Here is a 14716-nt window from a genome sequence, read left to right on the forward strand (position 1 = left end):
TACATAAGAAAATTATTGAATTGAGTAGATATTAATATTTAACTAGGACTAAAGATAATTTTTAAAAGTTCACTTAAAGTTGTTAGAAAATGAAGATTAAACTTAATTAAATTAAGGCTGAGACAGTTGTAAAAGTGTTAAAAGTATTTGTGAATCATACCAACAGTAACTGTTTCTATATGGTGACTTCTATTATGCCAATTATAAGAATCCCTAAAGAGAATATAAAAATCCCTCATTTTTCTTATAATCCTGACATTTTACTGCACACCGTAACTGTAAGACCTGTTATGCCAAGCATTGTGTGTGCATCTGCAGGTGTCTACATAAGTGCAATGGATTTCTGAAGTTGTTCCATTTCTGGAAGACAAGAGAGCCCATATACAAATTTTAGAATGTTTATCCAATAATTAGCATCCACTATTTATTAAATAAAAATAAAAAATTAATTCAATCTGGAAGACCTATGAAAATTAGCAAATTGATTTTACAAAATACGATGTCTTCTTTCACACTTATACTTGGTTCAGTTTTCTAAGTAAAAATTTTAGACTTATTTCTTAGTCTGAAGTGGTTGAAAAATAAAATTTCAAAGACTTATGGTTTAGGCTGATTTTTTACAACTATGAGACCTTATAGCCTTAGAATCTTTTGTAAAAATGAAAATGGGCCTGTTACAAGAATGACATAAATTATGCTGAATACCTACACATATGTTTGTAAGAACTGTTATGATTATATGTTAACATTTAAGAATGTTTCTATACATTTATACCAAATATACTAGTTTGGCCAAAGGATTTGGAGGGGTTTATAACGATATAAAAAAATGAAATTAAAGTTGGAAATCCAGGGAAAATTTATGAATTTGTATAACATCTCTAAACAATGAAAAAGACATAACACGAAATAGTTGAGAAATTTTATGATAGTGCGTCCCCAATTGAAATGTCTTCTGAAAATGACCAGATCTTAAAATTATAAATAATTAAATAGCTAACATTTACTGAACTTTTCCATGTCCTGATTCTTGGTATTTGTTGTAGAATTTAAGTATATAACACAATATATGATTATAAATTCTCTTTCAGCTAAAAAGAGGGGATCATAAGTGCTAGTCACAAGCTAGTGGGGTAGCATAAATAGATATTTTGGACTTAAAAAATATTAAAGTATCTAAACTATATTCCTTAACTCTAGTGATTTTTAAAAGGTAAAAGGCATTATATTTAAGTAGTTATAAAATTTAATATTCATCATTTCTTATAAAATTAATTGATCTACTTCTGTCATTTTAAAATATTTGGACCTTGCATATCCCTAAAATGTAAGTCTTTAAAAATGAACTTTCAGTGTTTTTGAACATGTTTCATTGCACCACTAATTTTCTTATCAAATGGAAGCCAGTATTATTTCTTTTCTTCTAACATCTTCTAAAATAAAATATTTTTGGAAACACTCATGAACCACTTACTAATACGCTGCTGAATTTTCTATACTTTTTTTACTGTATAGGCCAGAAGCATGATTTACTTGCAACATACCTTTAGTCACTTTCTAAAATTACACTACAGAAATATTTATAAAGCTAATATTCTTTTTCTAAGAAATTTATATCCAATGGTAAATTTTACGTGAAAGATAGTAAAGAGTATCAGAGTAGTACTACCTAATTTTTACTGGCATCAGTGTAGTTTCTTTTTTAAAAAAATATAAATTTATTTATTTTAATTGGAGGGTAATTACTTTACAATATTGTATTGGTTTTGCCATACATCTTTCTTCTTCTAACGATAATATGGGATGGAATGATCAATTATCAGCCTTCATGTTACATATATTTTAAAGAATTATTCTACCAGTGTAGAATGTAAGAAAAAAAAAAATAATACAGTGCTAACATTTTTAGGCCTGTAACAGGGAACCACCATTTACTTTCAAACCAATGAAACTTACTTTCAGAACATGGTAAACTACTTCTATAGTCTCTAAACACATTTTAATCTTTGAGATAAAATTGATATTTCTGATTAGTCTTTCCTTCTTCCTTTGGTCTAAATTCTATACCTAAATAGAATAGCCATATTCTCAAGTTGGAACACATACATGCACACATGAACACATATTAGTTAATTTTGATAACCAAAACAAAAACTGGCAAAATTTTATTAGTGTATTTTATTTATTGAGTATAAAGATAAAGGCATGATACTTATTTCAAACTAAAAAGTAGGAATTATTTATCCAGTTTTAAAAGGAGAAAAAGTCATTGTCTATTTGAGAAGTTGAATCATAAATAACCCCCCAATCAATAGGATTCAAACTCTCTCAAAAAAAAATTATTTTCCTTTTAAGAAGGGCTGTAATACTCTCACTTAATCACAGATTTACAATGAACTTATTACCACTTGCAAGATAAATTATAGTCAAGATGCCTACTTCAAATTTGGAAAATTAAGATAAACAGAATTTTGCATTTATTTTTATTGTTGTATTTAAATATAATTTAAGTAGAAAATGAAAGGATTTTTAGATGTTCAGATAATATTTAATAAATAGTGGCCAATGTTTCTCTACAGGAATTCCATACAAATCTAAAACAGTACATTCCAATGAAAAAATGTTCTGCTCACTAAAACTAAACATGTCTGTTTCTTCTTTTACAAAGACAAATGTTCTCAAAAATTACAAGTTTTCACTGTATATACATAGCAGTGAAATAGGATAAAAAATATTGGTGTGTGACTTTAAGGTTATATAGTAAAGAGTGTATCAATTTTAAAATAAGAAAATTGAAGCCATGAAATGTTTTATGACTAAATTTTAGAAGCTCAGTGATAGAAGGAACACTTGAAGATCATCTTTTCTAAACCTCCAGCTGATGGCTGAATTCCTGTTAGTCCGTTTGCGTAATGTGGTTAGTTTCCTAATGGTTTAAAGTGGCACCAGCACTTTGATTTTACAAATGAAGATTCTCTAACATAAAAATAAGCTCATACGCCACCTGCTTCACACACACACACACACACAAAAGTGTTGATATTTGAAACAAAATCTAGCGCATTATCCATATGTAGACATATATGATTATTTTTAATAAGACATTGTAAATTTAATAATTTTAAATAAGTAACTTTAGGTGATTAACATGGAAGTTACATGGGGTTTATGTAACACCAAACAACATCAGTATTTTGGTAAGTTTTTAAAATCCATTTTATAAATTAAAATTCATTGTGAAAATAAGAGAACAATATTGATCTGGAAAATACTGCAATGATAATTCTCTACAGTGCTTTAAAACTGCATAAATGAGGATTATAAGAACAAAATTTTTTTCAGTGTCTTGGGCTTACAACTAAAAAGATGGATTTGATTATGAGCCTAATATATTCCTTTCTGATAGATATTTTCCATAATATAAAATATTATGAAGTAATATGAAAAATTATGAAATATATAAATTTATGAAATTTTATAAATTTATTTTTAAGAAAAAATATTTCATTATGTTAAATATGGCAATATCAAACCAAAAAAGTAATACGTGAAAATGAACAAAATTGTTTAGCATGTGAAAAGTGAAAAGCAGAAGAAAATGAAGGTGATGGATCTCTGCATATATGTCTCCATGTCTTGCATTTAATGAAATATATTAAAAAGTTATCAGAACATGCATAGTTTAAAAAGCTTTTCACATAAAAATATTTCATCCTGAGCATTAATTTCTTTCCTTACTAATTCATGACTAATCAAGGAAACTATCTGAACAAAATGCTCCAGTTAAATAGAATTTACAATATTGCATATATACATTCAATCATACACTTGTGCAACAAAAGCCTCTTAAGTACAATAATGCTGCTTCTTTTGAGAAACTCACAGTACAGTGGAAGAGATCAACACAAGCAGCACATTGTCTTTTATCATTTAAAAAATGATATACAACATATTTTAATATCTCTATGATAAAATAAATGTGACATGCTTATAGCTGAAATACACCTGTAGAAAAAGTTAGATTAATTTTATTAGATAAATGTGATGATTAGCAGCACTTATTCTTGATCTCATGGCAATATTTAATATATATTCCTTGTAAAATATAATAAATATATCTTTTATGGCATATATTTGAAAATTAACATCTCACTGATTTATGATTTAGGGCATATCGTACAATTGGTACTTGCAGTATTTGTCCTCTCAGTTTATTAATATTCAAGAAAAGATATGTGATATGCTCTTTGTATTGAAATTATAAAATTATCTAAATTATGGGTTTACTGTTTAACATGTTTTAAAATTTTGGTTAATTTAAATTTTGTGTTATTTTTCTATTCACTCCTTTTTATCCCTAAAATGGGTTTTCTCCTGGCTTTCCATCTTCTGCATCTGTTTTATAACTATTTTTTACTTTTTACTTTTCTTCAGTAAAAATTGATAAATAGATGCTTTTAAAAAATAAGGCCAGGTCCTTTCAGAACCAGGAAGCTATTTAAAACTTCTTGGTTTGAGATGGCATTTTCTTAGCTAGATATTGTCCCTGACAGCCAAATAATCAAGTTTAAATGTAAGAACATTACATAAACCTCGTTTCTACACATACATACACACACATACACTCACACAGAGTAGTTTTCATAATTGACTATTTCTAGTAACTGAGCTCTTTGAGCCTCTGGACTTTTCCAATTTTCTTCTTTGAGTTTATAATCTTTTCATGTTTTCTTTATTCTTTAAGAATTTCAGATATGTGTTAAAAATACTGTGAAATTTTGTAACCCCTCTGTAATATTAATTTCATAATGTAGAGAAAAGTAGAGGTAGAATTTCTACTTATAATTCATATTTAGATCAGGAGAATCTAGAATTATGCCTCAAAATACAAAATGCAAATTTTGTTAAAAATAATTTTCAGACAGCAGGAAAATTTACAAGTAGCAGAACTAAATTTAAAGCAACCAGACAAATACAACAGTAGGACTAAACTTCAGCTTACCTTAGGGGGTTGGGGTGTGTAAGAGGATTACAACAAAAAATATAACCTGAGAAAGACAGAGCCATTCTTTTCCTCTAAATAAAGTGCCTCAGATAAAGAATCTCAAAATTGTAAAGCAGTCATCTAGTCCTAACTACTTATTTTAAGAGAATAGACTGAGATAAAAAGGCAGATTCTTGTCCAAAATCAATAGCTACTAAAGAATCAGATCTTTTAAATCCTACTTCAAGGATCATTTTCATCTTTTTTAAAAAAAATATTATGTATCAGTAGCTCATAACTATATATTTCAGTAAGCCATCAGACTCTGTCTCTACCTTTGTACTTTTAAAGTTAGTGAGCAGAAAAAAAAAAAAATCCCTTCAAAATGCTTCAAAATCAATAAAATACCCTTCATTTGAACTAATTGGGTAAAATGGCAAGTAAGAATTAGTGTAATGATCACTTTAAACCTTCTAACAGCAATCAGTTTTACTGTTTTCAAATTCATGGAATGAACAAAACCTAACTGCCAAAATGTTTCAGGCTATCATTTCTATCTGTAGTCCCCATAAAAAGCAATATGTAAAGCAATTCAAATTATAATTGAGGAAGCTAAATATATTCCTTGCATTCTTGTTCCTGTGTTTTTAAATACAATAATTGTTATTTAAATGTATCATTAGATCAGTTTACATAATACTTTTTTAATTAGTGTGGTTTTAAATAAAATTTCTTTAACTTTATTTTACTTGGTGTCATTAAAACTTAAATAAAGTAGAAAGTAGTCTTCTGGACTAGTTTATCACTTTTATAGGAGCTGTAGTTAACAAAATAATTTACATTTAAAAGATTATTTTCATCTAAAATACTAAAATACTTGAAAAAATGTTTCTAAAATATTCCAAGTTACTTCATTGAATTTATGCGTTTCTTTAGGCAAATCCAGTCATACCTGCTTTGGTAACAGTGAAATATGCTAGCTGTTTATGATGTTGATTTAATATCATAATATCAAAAATAGTAGCAACATATTTTAGATGAAATCCAAAAAGTTGTGATTCACTTTCATAAATTTCATACAATATAGTCTGAACATTGATCATTGTTCAAAAGCAGTGTTTATGAAATTTGAAATGGTTATCAGAAGAAATAATAAAATACATTTTAAGTTTTATCAATGATGTCATTTTCTTAAATTTGTCCTAATATTTAAGTTAAGCTAAATTACTTAAAAAATACATTAGTTTATTTAAAGAAGGAGATTCATTAAATTCTTCCCACTTTTATATCAGTATTTTTATTTTTCTAGTTTAATTTCTCATAAAATTAGATGAATTCAAATTATTTATGATAGTTAATTTTTCTTTTATTTTTGCTTTTCTACAAAAGCTCGTTAGTGTTTAAAAGTACCTATATATGTTTGCAGGATTCTCCCTATAGAACCTTTAAAATTTTTATACTGCTTGGTATTTTTACTATTTAGGAATCAGATTGCTATTTTTTTCCTTTATTTTCTTCCGGGTACCCTACATCAGGCTTACGAAAGCAGTTTCTTTAACTTGCATAATACCATGCTAACAAAATTTGTTAACTTGAATTTCATTTTGAAATTGTGTATCCTGATACATGTTTTTGTTTGTTTTCTTAACTAGTGAAAAAGGCCATAGATTTTAAATCTAGAGGATTTAAATTGTTTCCAGGGAAAGACAACAGCAACAAGTTTTCTATCTGTGAGTGTACTCCTTTTTTTGTTTCTTTCTCTAGTGCAAGAGTGAAGTTTGTGGTTGTCTATGTTGTTTGTGTGTTTTATAAAAATGTTCGTGTATTTAGCAAATTAACTGCATTAATATCTATATAACATGCATGGTTATTATTCAATATTTTCTTATTTTTAAATGCGTACTGAATTTTAGGTTAATGTGGTAGACGTTGGAGCTCAGATTGTTTCAAAATGTAAAAAACAAAAACTCTTGATCTAGCATGTTGATAACATTCTATTTTTCTAATTCTAGTATGTGAGATTAAAAAATGAGTAAAAATAATTAAATTGATGATTTCTTGTAGAAATTTTTGTTTGAACATATCTACATTTCAACATAATTATTTTTGTAAGGGAAAATTTTAATAGCAATTTTTCATTTAAGGGAAAAAGATATTTTAGTTTGAGTTAATTTATACAAATCGTTTAAGTCAAGAACTTTGTAAATGAATTAACTAATTAATTTTTTTAAGATAAATCTCATGAAATGAACTGAATTACATATATTTATGTGTGCCCCAGTACACAGTTTTGCTTAATATTCAGGGACTTATAGATCATCTGAAGTTCATCCATAACCCTCAGATTAAGAATCATCAAACTAGAATATTCATTATTATATGAATATAAATGAACATACAATGAAACATTTAAGAGAGCTATGCATTTAAGAGAACTATGCATTTTTCAATATTAATCAATAGTAGTTTATAGATACATGTTATAAATTTTGAAAGAAGACATTTATGACACCACATCTGATTTCTAAAATGCCTTATTGATAATAAATAAGGTTAATTCTTATAAACACATGTTATTCTTTTTTAGAGAATATATATATTTTAGCATTATTTATTTTTATTCAATTCCAAATGATCTGAGGAAATAAGTTTAAAATTATTTCTAAAACAGTCACTTACTATATCAGATAAAGGTTCTACCCCCATATTTGAGTTTTATTTGAAACAGTAAATGACATAATTGAGCAATTACAGCAATTATCAAAAGCAAACTTGGAGCTTGTTGGTATCAAATATTTTAAAGTGTTCTAATTTTAATATATGATTTTCACATTTTGTTAGATTTGTGAATATGAAACCAAACATAGGAGATATTAGTAGGAAATCCTCAAACGGGATTACCTGTTTGGAAAGCATTAGTTCATTTCAAAGTATTTAGTCATATAATAATGATTTATTGTTTATTTTAATTTGTTTATTTAGTTAATTGGAGGAAGATTGCCTTATAGTGTTTACAATTTTGTGTTGGTTTCTGCCACGAAAAGTGAAAGCTCAGTCATGTCCGACTCTTTGCTACCCCATGGGCTGTACCTACCAGGCTCCTCTGTCCATGGGATTTTCTGGGCAAGAATACTGGAGTGGGTTGCCATTTCCTTCCCCAGGAGATCTTCCCCACCCATAGATCGAACCGAGGTCTCCCGTATCGTAGACAGATGCTTTACCATCTGAGCCACGAAGCCACCAGGGAAGAAAGCCACTAGGTTTCTGCCATACAACAGCATAAATCTGTTATAATTACAGTGTTATATTTTTAGGATTATAACATATTTTCAAACTAGATATATTAGTTTTTAAGAACAATAAATAATCTATAATATTTTAGGTATAACTATTTGATACATTTCAGAGAGAAAAAATTTTTCTTATAATAGAAAATATGAACAGAAAAATTTTGTTAGATGAAATTATTTTGACATATCAAGTTTTATCATGTCAACATGAAATAAATGTTTGCAGACTTAAATAATTCTGTTTACTACTTTTCCCTCAATATTTTGTGTGGTTAATGTATTTATTTTGGAAACTAAGGAGAATTAATAAGCTGTTCTTTTTTTCCTTTTCCTCATTTTGGCTAGACAAATGTTATTTTATATGCTTCATACTTCAAAATTTTCCATGTCCTGGGGAAATCAGGCTATTACTGAACATCTGAGATTTATCAAGGAATTAAGATGTATATAACTCTACATCACCAGCAAATATTTTATAGTATATATAAATGTATCACAATAACATGATGTATACCTTAACATTAAACAATGTTACATGTCAAATTTATTTAGCAAAATTAAAAAAAAGTTGTATGTAGCTCTTTATACTTGGTACATTGCCTTAGTGGACATTCATATTATTTTCATTGTTCTTGTACAGTGGTTATGAGGGTGAACAAAAAGGGGATTAAGACATGAGTGTGTCTAGGGAGACAAATAAACCCTAATTAAATATATATATATATATATTTTTTCTTTTTTAACTAAAAAATTACTTTTAAATTGTCAGGAATACAATTATTGAGACAAAAATAAGAAAATTACTCATAAAGCAAAATATGTTATTTACTTCATCATTTTAAAATAAATTTTACATTCATCCGTTATAGATTATGTAGGAGGTAAAATACACTCTTGAGCTTTCTTATTTTTATTTTTGAATATAAATCCATTTTCAATAAGAGAATTATTTTTGTCAATTCTTTGATAGTCACAAAGTAATAAACCAATATAATTTTAAATTTTATTTTTCTACAATTTTTTCCTCAAATGTTTAGTACCTATTAATAGTTTAAAATATATATTATCTATGATTGATCACAAAGAGGTTTATAATGCTTTAATTTTTTATCATTATCATACACTTGTTATCAAGTAAGCATTTGGGTTTTCATCTGTTTGAATAAGTTATTTAAAACAGGGCCAAATTTTTAAAGAAGACAGCTTTTATCTGACATTAAACATTCACATAAAATAAAATTATAAAGCTTATATTATTTGAGAAAACAATTCTATCACAAGAATTTCCAGAAGTGAGCATAATTACAGAGGACATGAACTAAAGACATTTTCAAGTGTGTCTTCCCATAATAGCACCTTTAAATTTTAACTAAGAAGTAAATTAATAAGAGATTTAGGAAACTGCAACAGTTTTCATGGGAAGAATTTCATTGTTTAAATGGCTAATTCAAATTATTTTTCCAACTTTGGTACCTGATGTCTATGTAGTCTCTATCTATATCTTGTTGTTTATCAAAGGTAATAGATTTGCAAATAAAGTAAAAACTATTTTTAATTTATAGAATAAAATATTTTTATATTTAAAAATGTTGACTTAATTGAACTTAGTCTTGCCCACTTTTTTTAATATTATATACTATATAAAATTAGATGGTTCAGAAAACTTGCTTATAATAATAGTATTTTATTCTGATATTGACTAATTTTATAGTGTTTTCAAGCTAAAACATAGTATAATATAGTGCAAAAAGATTCTTATAGCATATTTTATAAATACATATATAATAAACATATTTCAGTGTTACATGAAATGACAATTCATCCAATTTTTAAAATTCTGCTTTAAATTTTAAATTCTGCTCTCCTCTCTGTTTTTTTTCCTACTGATATGTGGGGAAAGGGATTCATATTGTATTAGTAACAGCAGTAGTAATGATAATAATAACAGTATTATTATTATCATTAAGATCAGAGCAAAAAGAATATTCCCATAGTCATGTTTTTTTCAAGAGACAGGGCCCTGTCCATGCAATTAATTTTTAAAGAGCATGCATATTCTTTTACAAGTTATTATTCAAATTGAAAGAAGTAAAAGTGATATATATTTGTCCAACTGTTTGAATGCCATTATTTAGTGAAAACAGGTGACTGAATGGATACTAACTTCATTTGAATGTCTTGGCATCACTAGCTACAGAAAATAATCTAGTATCTAAATATCAGAAGGGCTTCTCAGGTGGTGCTAGTGGTAAAGAACTCACCTGCTAATGCAGGAGAAGTTATATAAGAGAGAGATAACATAAGAAACAAGTAATATAAGAAATATGATATAAGAAATAAACCAGCATTTTTATGCTACTTGATTATTAAAAGGTGTTTCCCAGGTGGTGCTAGTGGTAAAGGACCCACCTGTCAAGGCATGAGACATAAGAGACATGGGTTCCATTCCTGGGTCAGGAAAATCCCCTGCAAGAGGGCATGGGAACCCACTCCAGTATTCTTTTCTGTAGAATCCCATGGACAGAGGAGCCTGGCGGGGAATCGACTTAGCATGCATGCAAATATAAGAAAAATAGATGATATACTTTTTCGTTTTTTTAGTTTTAAATACTTTAACTAAAAAACCTTAAATACATATATCTTGCAGAAGCTCTCCTATTTTCTTCACATTTTAAATTGGGAACTTTTTCACCTATTGTAGATATCCAGAAACAGTAGTTTGAAAGGTACTTTTCAAATAGACAAAAGTAATTTGACAATTAAATCTTAAGAACTGGGATTAATTAAGTGAACATGGTGAAAATTATAAATATGCTTTGCATTATTCACTGTCTGAGCCACTAGGGAAGAAAAATAAAATATTTGGAAAAGTGTTTTAAATTTTAATTATTGATACCATTTTTCCCTTCTGAACTTTCTGTATAGGATGGAGTACTCAAGGGTTAAGAGTAGAATTTCTTGAATCAGTCTGCCAAGGTTGCAACCTAGACCACAGCAGAAAGTAGAAATAGGACTTTAGAAATATGTTTTAACCTCTCTATATCTCAGTTTCCTCACCTGTAGGAAATGTATAATAATAGTAGCTGCCCTTCAGATTCTTGTGAAAATTAAATGAGTTGATACATGTAAAAGGTGTAGATTGCTGCTGCTGCTGCTGCTAAGTTGCTTCAGTCGTGTCCAGCTCTGTGCGACCCCATAGATGGCAGCCCACCAGGCTCCCCCATCCCTGGAATTCCCCAGGCAAGAATACTGGAGTGGGTTGCCATTTCCTTCTCCAATGCATGAAAGTGAAAAGTGAAAGTGAAGTCGCTCAGTCGTGTCCGACTCCTAGCGACCTAATGGACTGTAGCATACCAGGCTCCTCCATCCATGGGATTTTCCAGGCAAGAGTGCTGGAGTGGGGTGCCACTGCCTTCTCCAAAAGGTGTAGATTAGTTACTGACATATAGTAAGTATGATGTTAGTGTTAGCTGCTGTTAAAACTTATATTAAACTAGGTAATAATGATGATAAAGTGGAAAAATAAGACATTTATTTATTTTCAAATATATTTCCCCATTTCTATCTTATATATAATTTGTGTTATAAATTTAATATACTAATGTAAGAAGCCTGTATCATGCCACTACTTTTTCTTATCTCTATCATATGTTAAAAAGTCACATTTTAATGACATATACTACAACATTTTCAAACGTCAGAGATAAGAAACACAGTGCTTCCCATAGAAAAAATATTCTACTCACTGTAAACAGTGTATAACACATTGTTTTTAATTAAACTAATAGGAAATATTCACTGAGAAATCATTACCCCCATCTGGGTACTGTAGAGATATTAAAGTAATTATAGCTTTTTCCTTATCTTTATCAAGTATATATTTGTATATACAGCAAAGGAATATGAAACTATTAAAGAGTATGATAAGATAATTTAAAAATTAAATATAAAATTGTTCATGTTATATAAAAAGGGAAGTAAAAGTGAAAGTGAAGTTGCTCAGTCATGTCAGACTCTTTACGACCCCATGGACTGTAGCCTACCAGGCTTCTCTGTCCATGGAATTTTCCAGGCAAGAATATTGGAGTGAGTTCCCATTTCCTTCTTCAGGAGATCTTCCCGACCCAGGGATTGAACCTGGGTTTCCTTCACTGCAGGCAGACGCTTTATCATCTGAGCCACCAGGGAGGATTAGACTATCTGAAAAGAAATGAGAGATTGTGTTTTGCAAAAGGTGGGACTTGAGCTGAGTCCTAAACATTATATATAGAATTGTGATAGCTAAAGAGGAAGAAAAGGAAAACATGAAGACTTGGAGAAGGCACAAAACAAAGAAGGAGCATGGCTAACCATTAAACTTGCATAAAAATAAAGAATCTGTTGGACTTGGGTTATGGATGTATCTTGGTGGCTATTGGGAAATATAATAGACATGCTTAGAAATCTAGAATCATAGGATATTTGGACAGTAATGAAAGCTGTGTTTGAGAAAGTTTAATTCTTTTCTAATACTCAAGATGAATTGGAAGAGAATGATAATAGAAAAAAAAATCAAGGATTAAGTTAGATTTGAGCATGCACATGAAATGATTAGATTTTTGGTAGGGACCTAGTAGGCCACTGAAAGATCAGGAAGGAGCTGGGGGAGAAAAAAAAATGATACAACCTTAGGTTGGAAGTCCTTAGCAAAGAGAGAACTTTTCAAGTCATGAAGAAAATTCAGCATATTGAGACTTGTGGATCAGTGCCTTTAAATCTGCACTCTGTATATGATATAAGCTAAAGTAAAAGAGTGGCCAAAAGAAAACATAACAAAAACCAGAGAAGTAAAAATAAATTAGCAAGTCAGCAGACCTAGAAAATGAAAACAAAAAGTCACATGTATTGTATGCATTAGTGAATTTATAATTAAGTTGAGAGCAATAAAAATATATGTGAGGATATTTGAGAAAGTAATTTTTATAGAATAAAAGTGCAAACACAAAATTTAATACCTAGTTGAAAATATGATGGCTTTATCAGAGTTATGACTGTTGGTCATACTTATCTTGTTAAGCAAGATACTTATCTTGCTATCTGATAAATCAATTTAAATAAGTTGACAATCCATGCTAAATGATGCAGGGATCCAGTGTTTTTAAACATTGACTCTTCATTAGAATCCCCTGGAAGATTATTTAAAAAACAAACAAGAAAACAACAACAAAACAAACTGGTTCACAGTGTCTGCCCAGAGTAATTGCATTAGAATATCTAGACAAAAAAGTAAGCATCTGTTCTTTCAAAAAAGAAAAAACAAAAAACTCTATAGGTGATTCCAGTTCACAGTGTAGGACAAGAACCGTAGGAAAGTTTAGATTTTTTCATTTCTGGAGTCTCTACTCAGGTCCTGTTCCTTTCTTTAAAAAGCAGATAAGTTGATGAAGAGCAAATAGAAGTTATTCTCCAATTTGCTATAAGATTGAATTCGTGAAACAGTGTCACTCAGATATTTCAGACTTTATCTGGTTTAATAATCTTCCCACTAAAAAAAAGATTTCTTAGGAAATTGTTTACTGTAATCACATTCACTGAAAATATGAATACATAATTTATTAATAGGCTGTTCTGAAGAAACTCTTGAAAGTGTACAATGAGTAATTAAAACATAGTCACAGAACTTGTTAAAGGGTAAAGCCCTTAATTTATTAGATTTTCAGCATTATGGCATAATTCAATGACATGCTTGATAATTTGCACCACAGTTTTATTTTCACATTGGCAGAATAAATTCCTTGTTATATACCAGTTAAAAAGTGCCATTATCCTTAAACTTTTTCCATAAAGTTTTATTTTTATGTTGCAACTTTAAAAATAACAAGTATCTGATCACACTGATATAACTGGTAGTGACTTCTCTGCTGCCAATAATTAATGGAAACTCTGGCAATGATACCTAGGGAGTGCATTACCAGAGATTTCACAATTTGATAGTAATTAAAAATAAAGTGTTAACTGTTAATGTGTTAATATTCAAAGTAGTATGTCATTGAATAGAAACATGAAAATTATGTTTTATATATCCACAAATTAAAAAGTGTTTTTGCTCTCATATTGGTTTATAAAATTATATTTAACTTTCTATGTGTAAATTATAGTGATTGGAATAATAAAATACAAGAATATATTTTATGTACAATTTGAAATTAATATCACTCTTGATTTTCTAATCATACATGTTTTGATTCTTTCTTTTCTTGTTTTCCTGTTGTTTCAGTAAATGAGGGAGGTATTAAGACAGCTTCCAATTTATGCCCAGATCCAGGAGAACCAGAAAATGGGAAGAGAGTTGGATCAGATTTTAGGTACTATTTTAAATTGTTTATTTCATTATTAACTTTGTTAAAGTTTATTTTAATTTAAATTTCAAATATAACTAATAATATGGAGATGAAGATGTGGT

General features: G+C 28.7%; 1 protein-coding gene across 3 annotated transcripts in view; it reads left to right on the top strand.

Annotated features, from left to right (window-relative positions):
* Positions 1 to 14716, top strand: part of CSMD3 (CUB and Sushi multiple domains 3) — a 1381373-nt gene that overhangs the window by 583387 nt on the left and 783270 nt on the right. For 2 of the 3 annotated variants that reach the window (XM_068983804.1, XM_068983805.1), the window contains 2 exons: positions 6637 to 6714; positions 14531 to 14618. In XM_068983804.1, coding sequence (XP_068839905.1) covers positions 6637 to 6714; positions 14531 to 14618 — 166 coding nt within the window. The remainder of the gene's footprint in view (positions 1 to 6636; positions 6715 to 14530; positions 14619 to 14716) is intronic. The other variant, XM_068983806.1, reaches the window with a different exon arrangement.

This window comes from Capricornis sumatraensis, chromosome 11 (assembly GCF_032405125.1).
Source record: "Capricornis sumatraensis isolate serow.1 chromosome 11, serow.2, whole genome shotgun sequence".
Classification (NCBI taxonomy): Eukaryota; Metazoa; Chordata; class Mammalia; order Artiodactyla; family Bovidae; genus Capricornis; species Capricornis sumatraensis.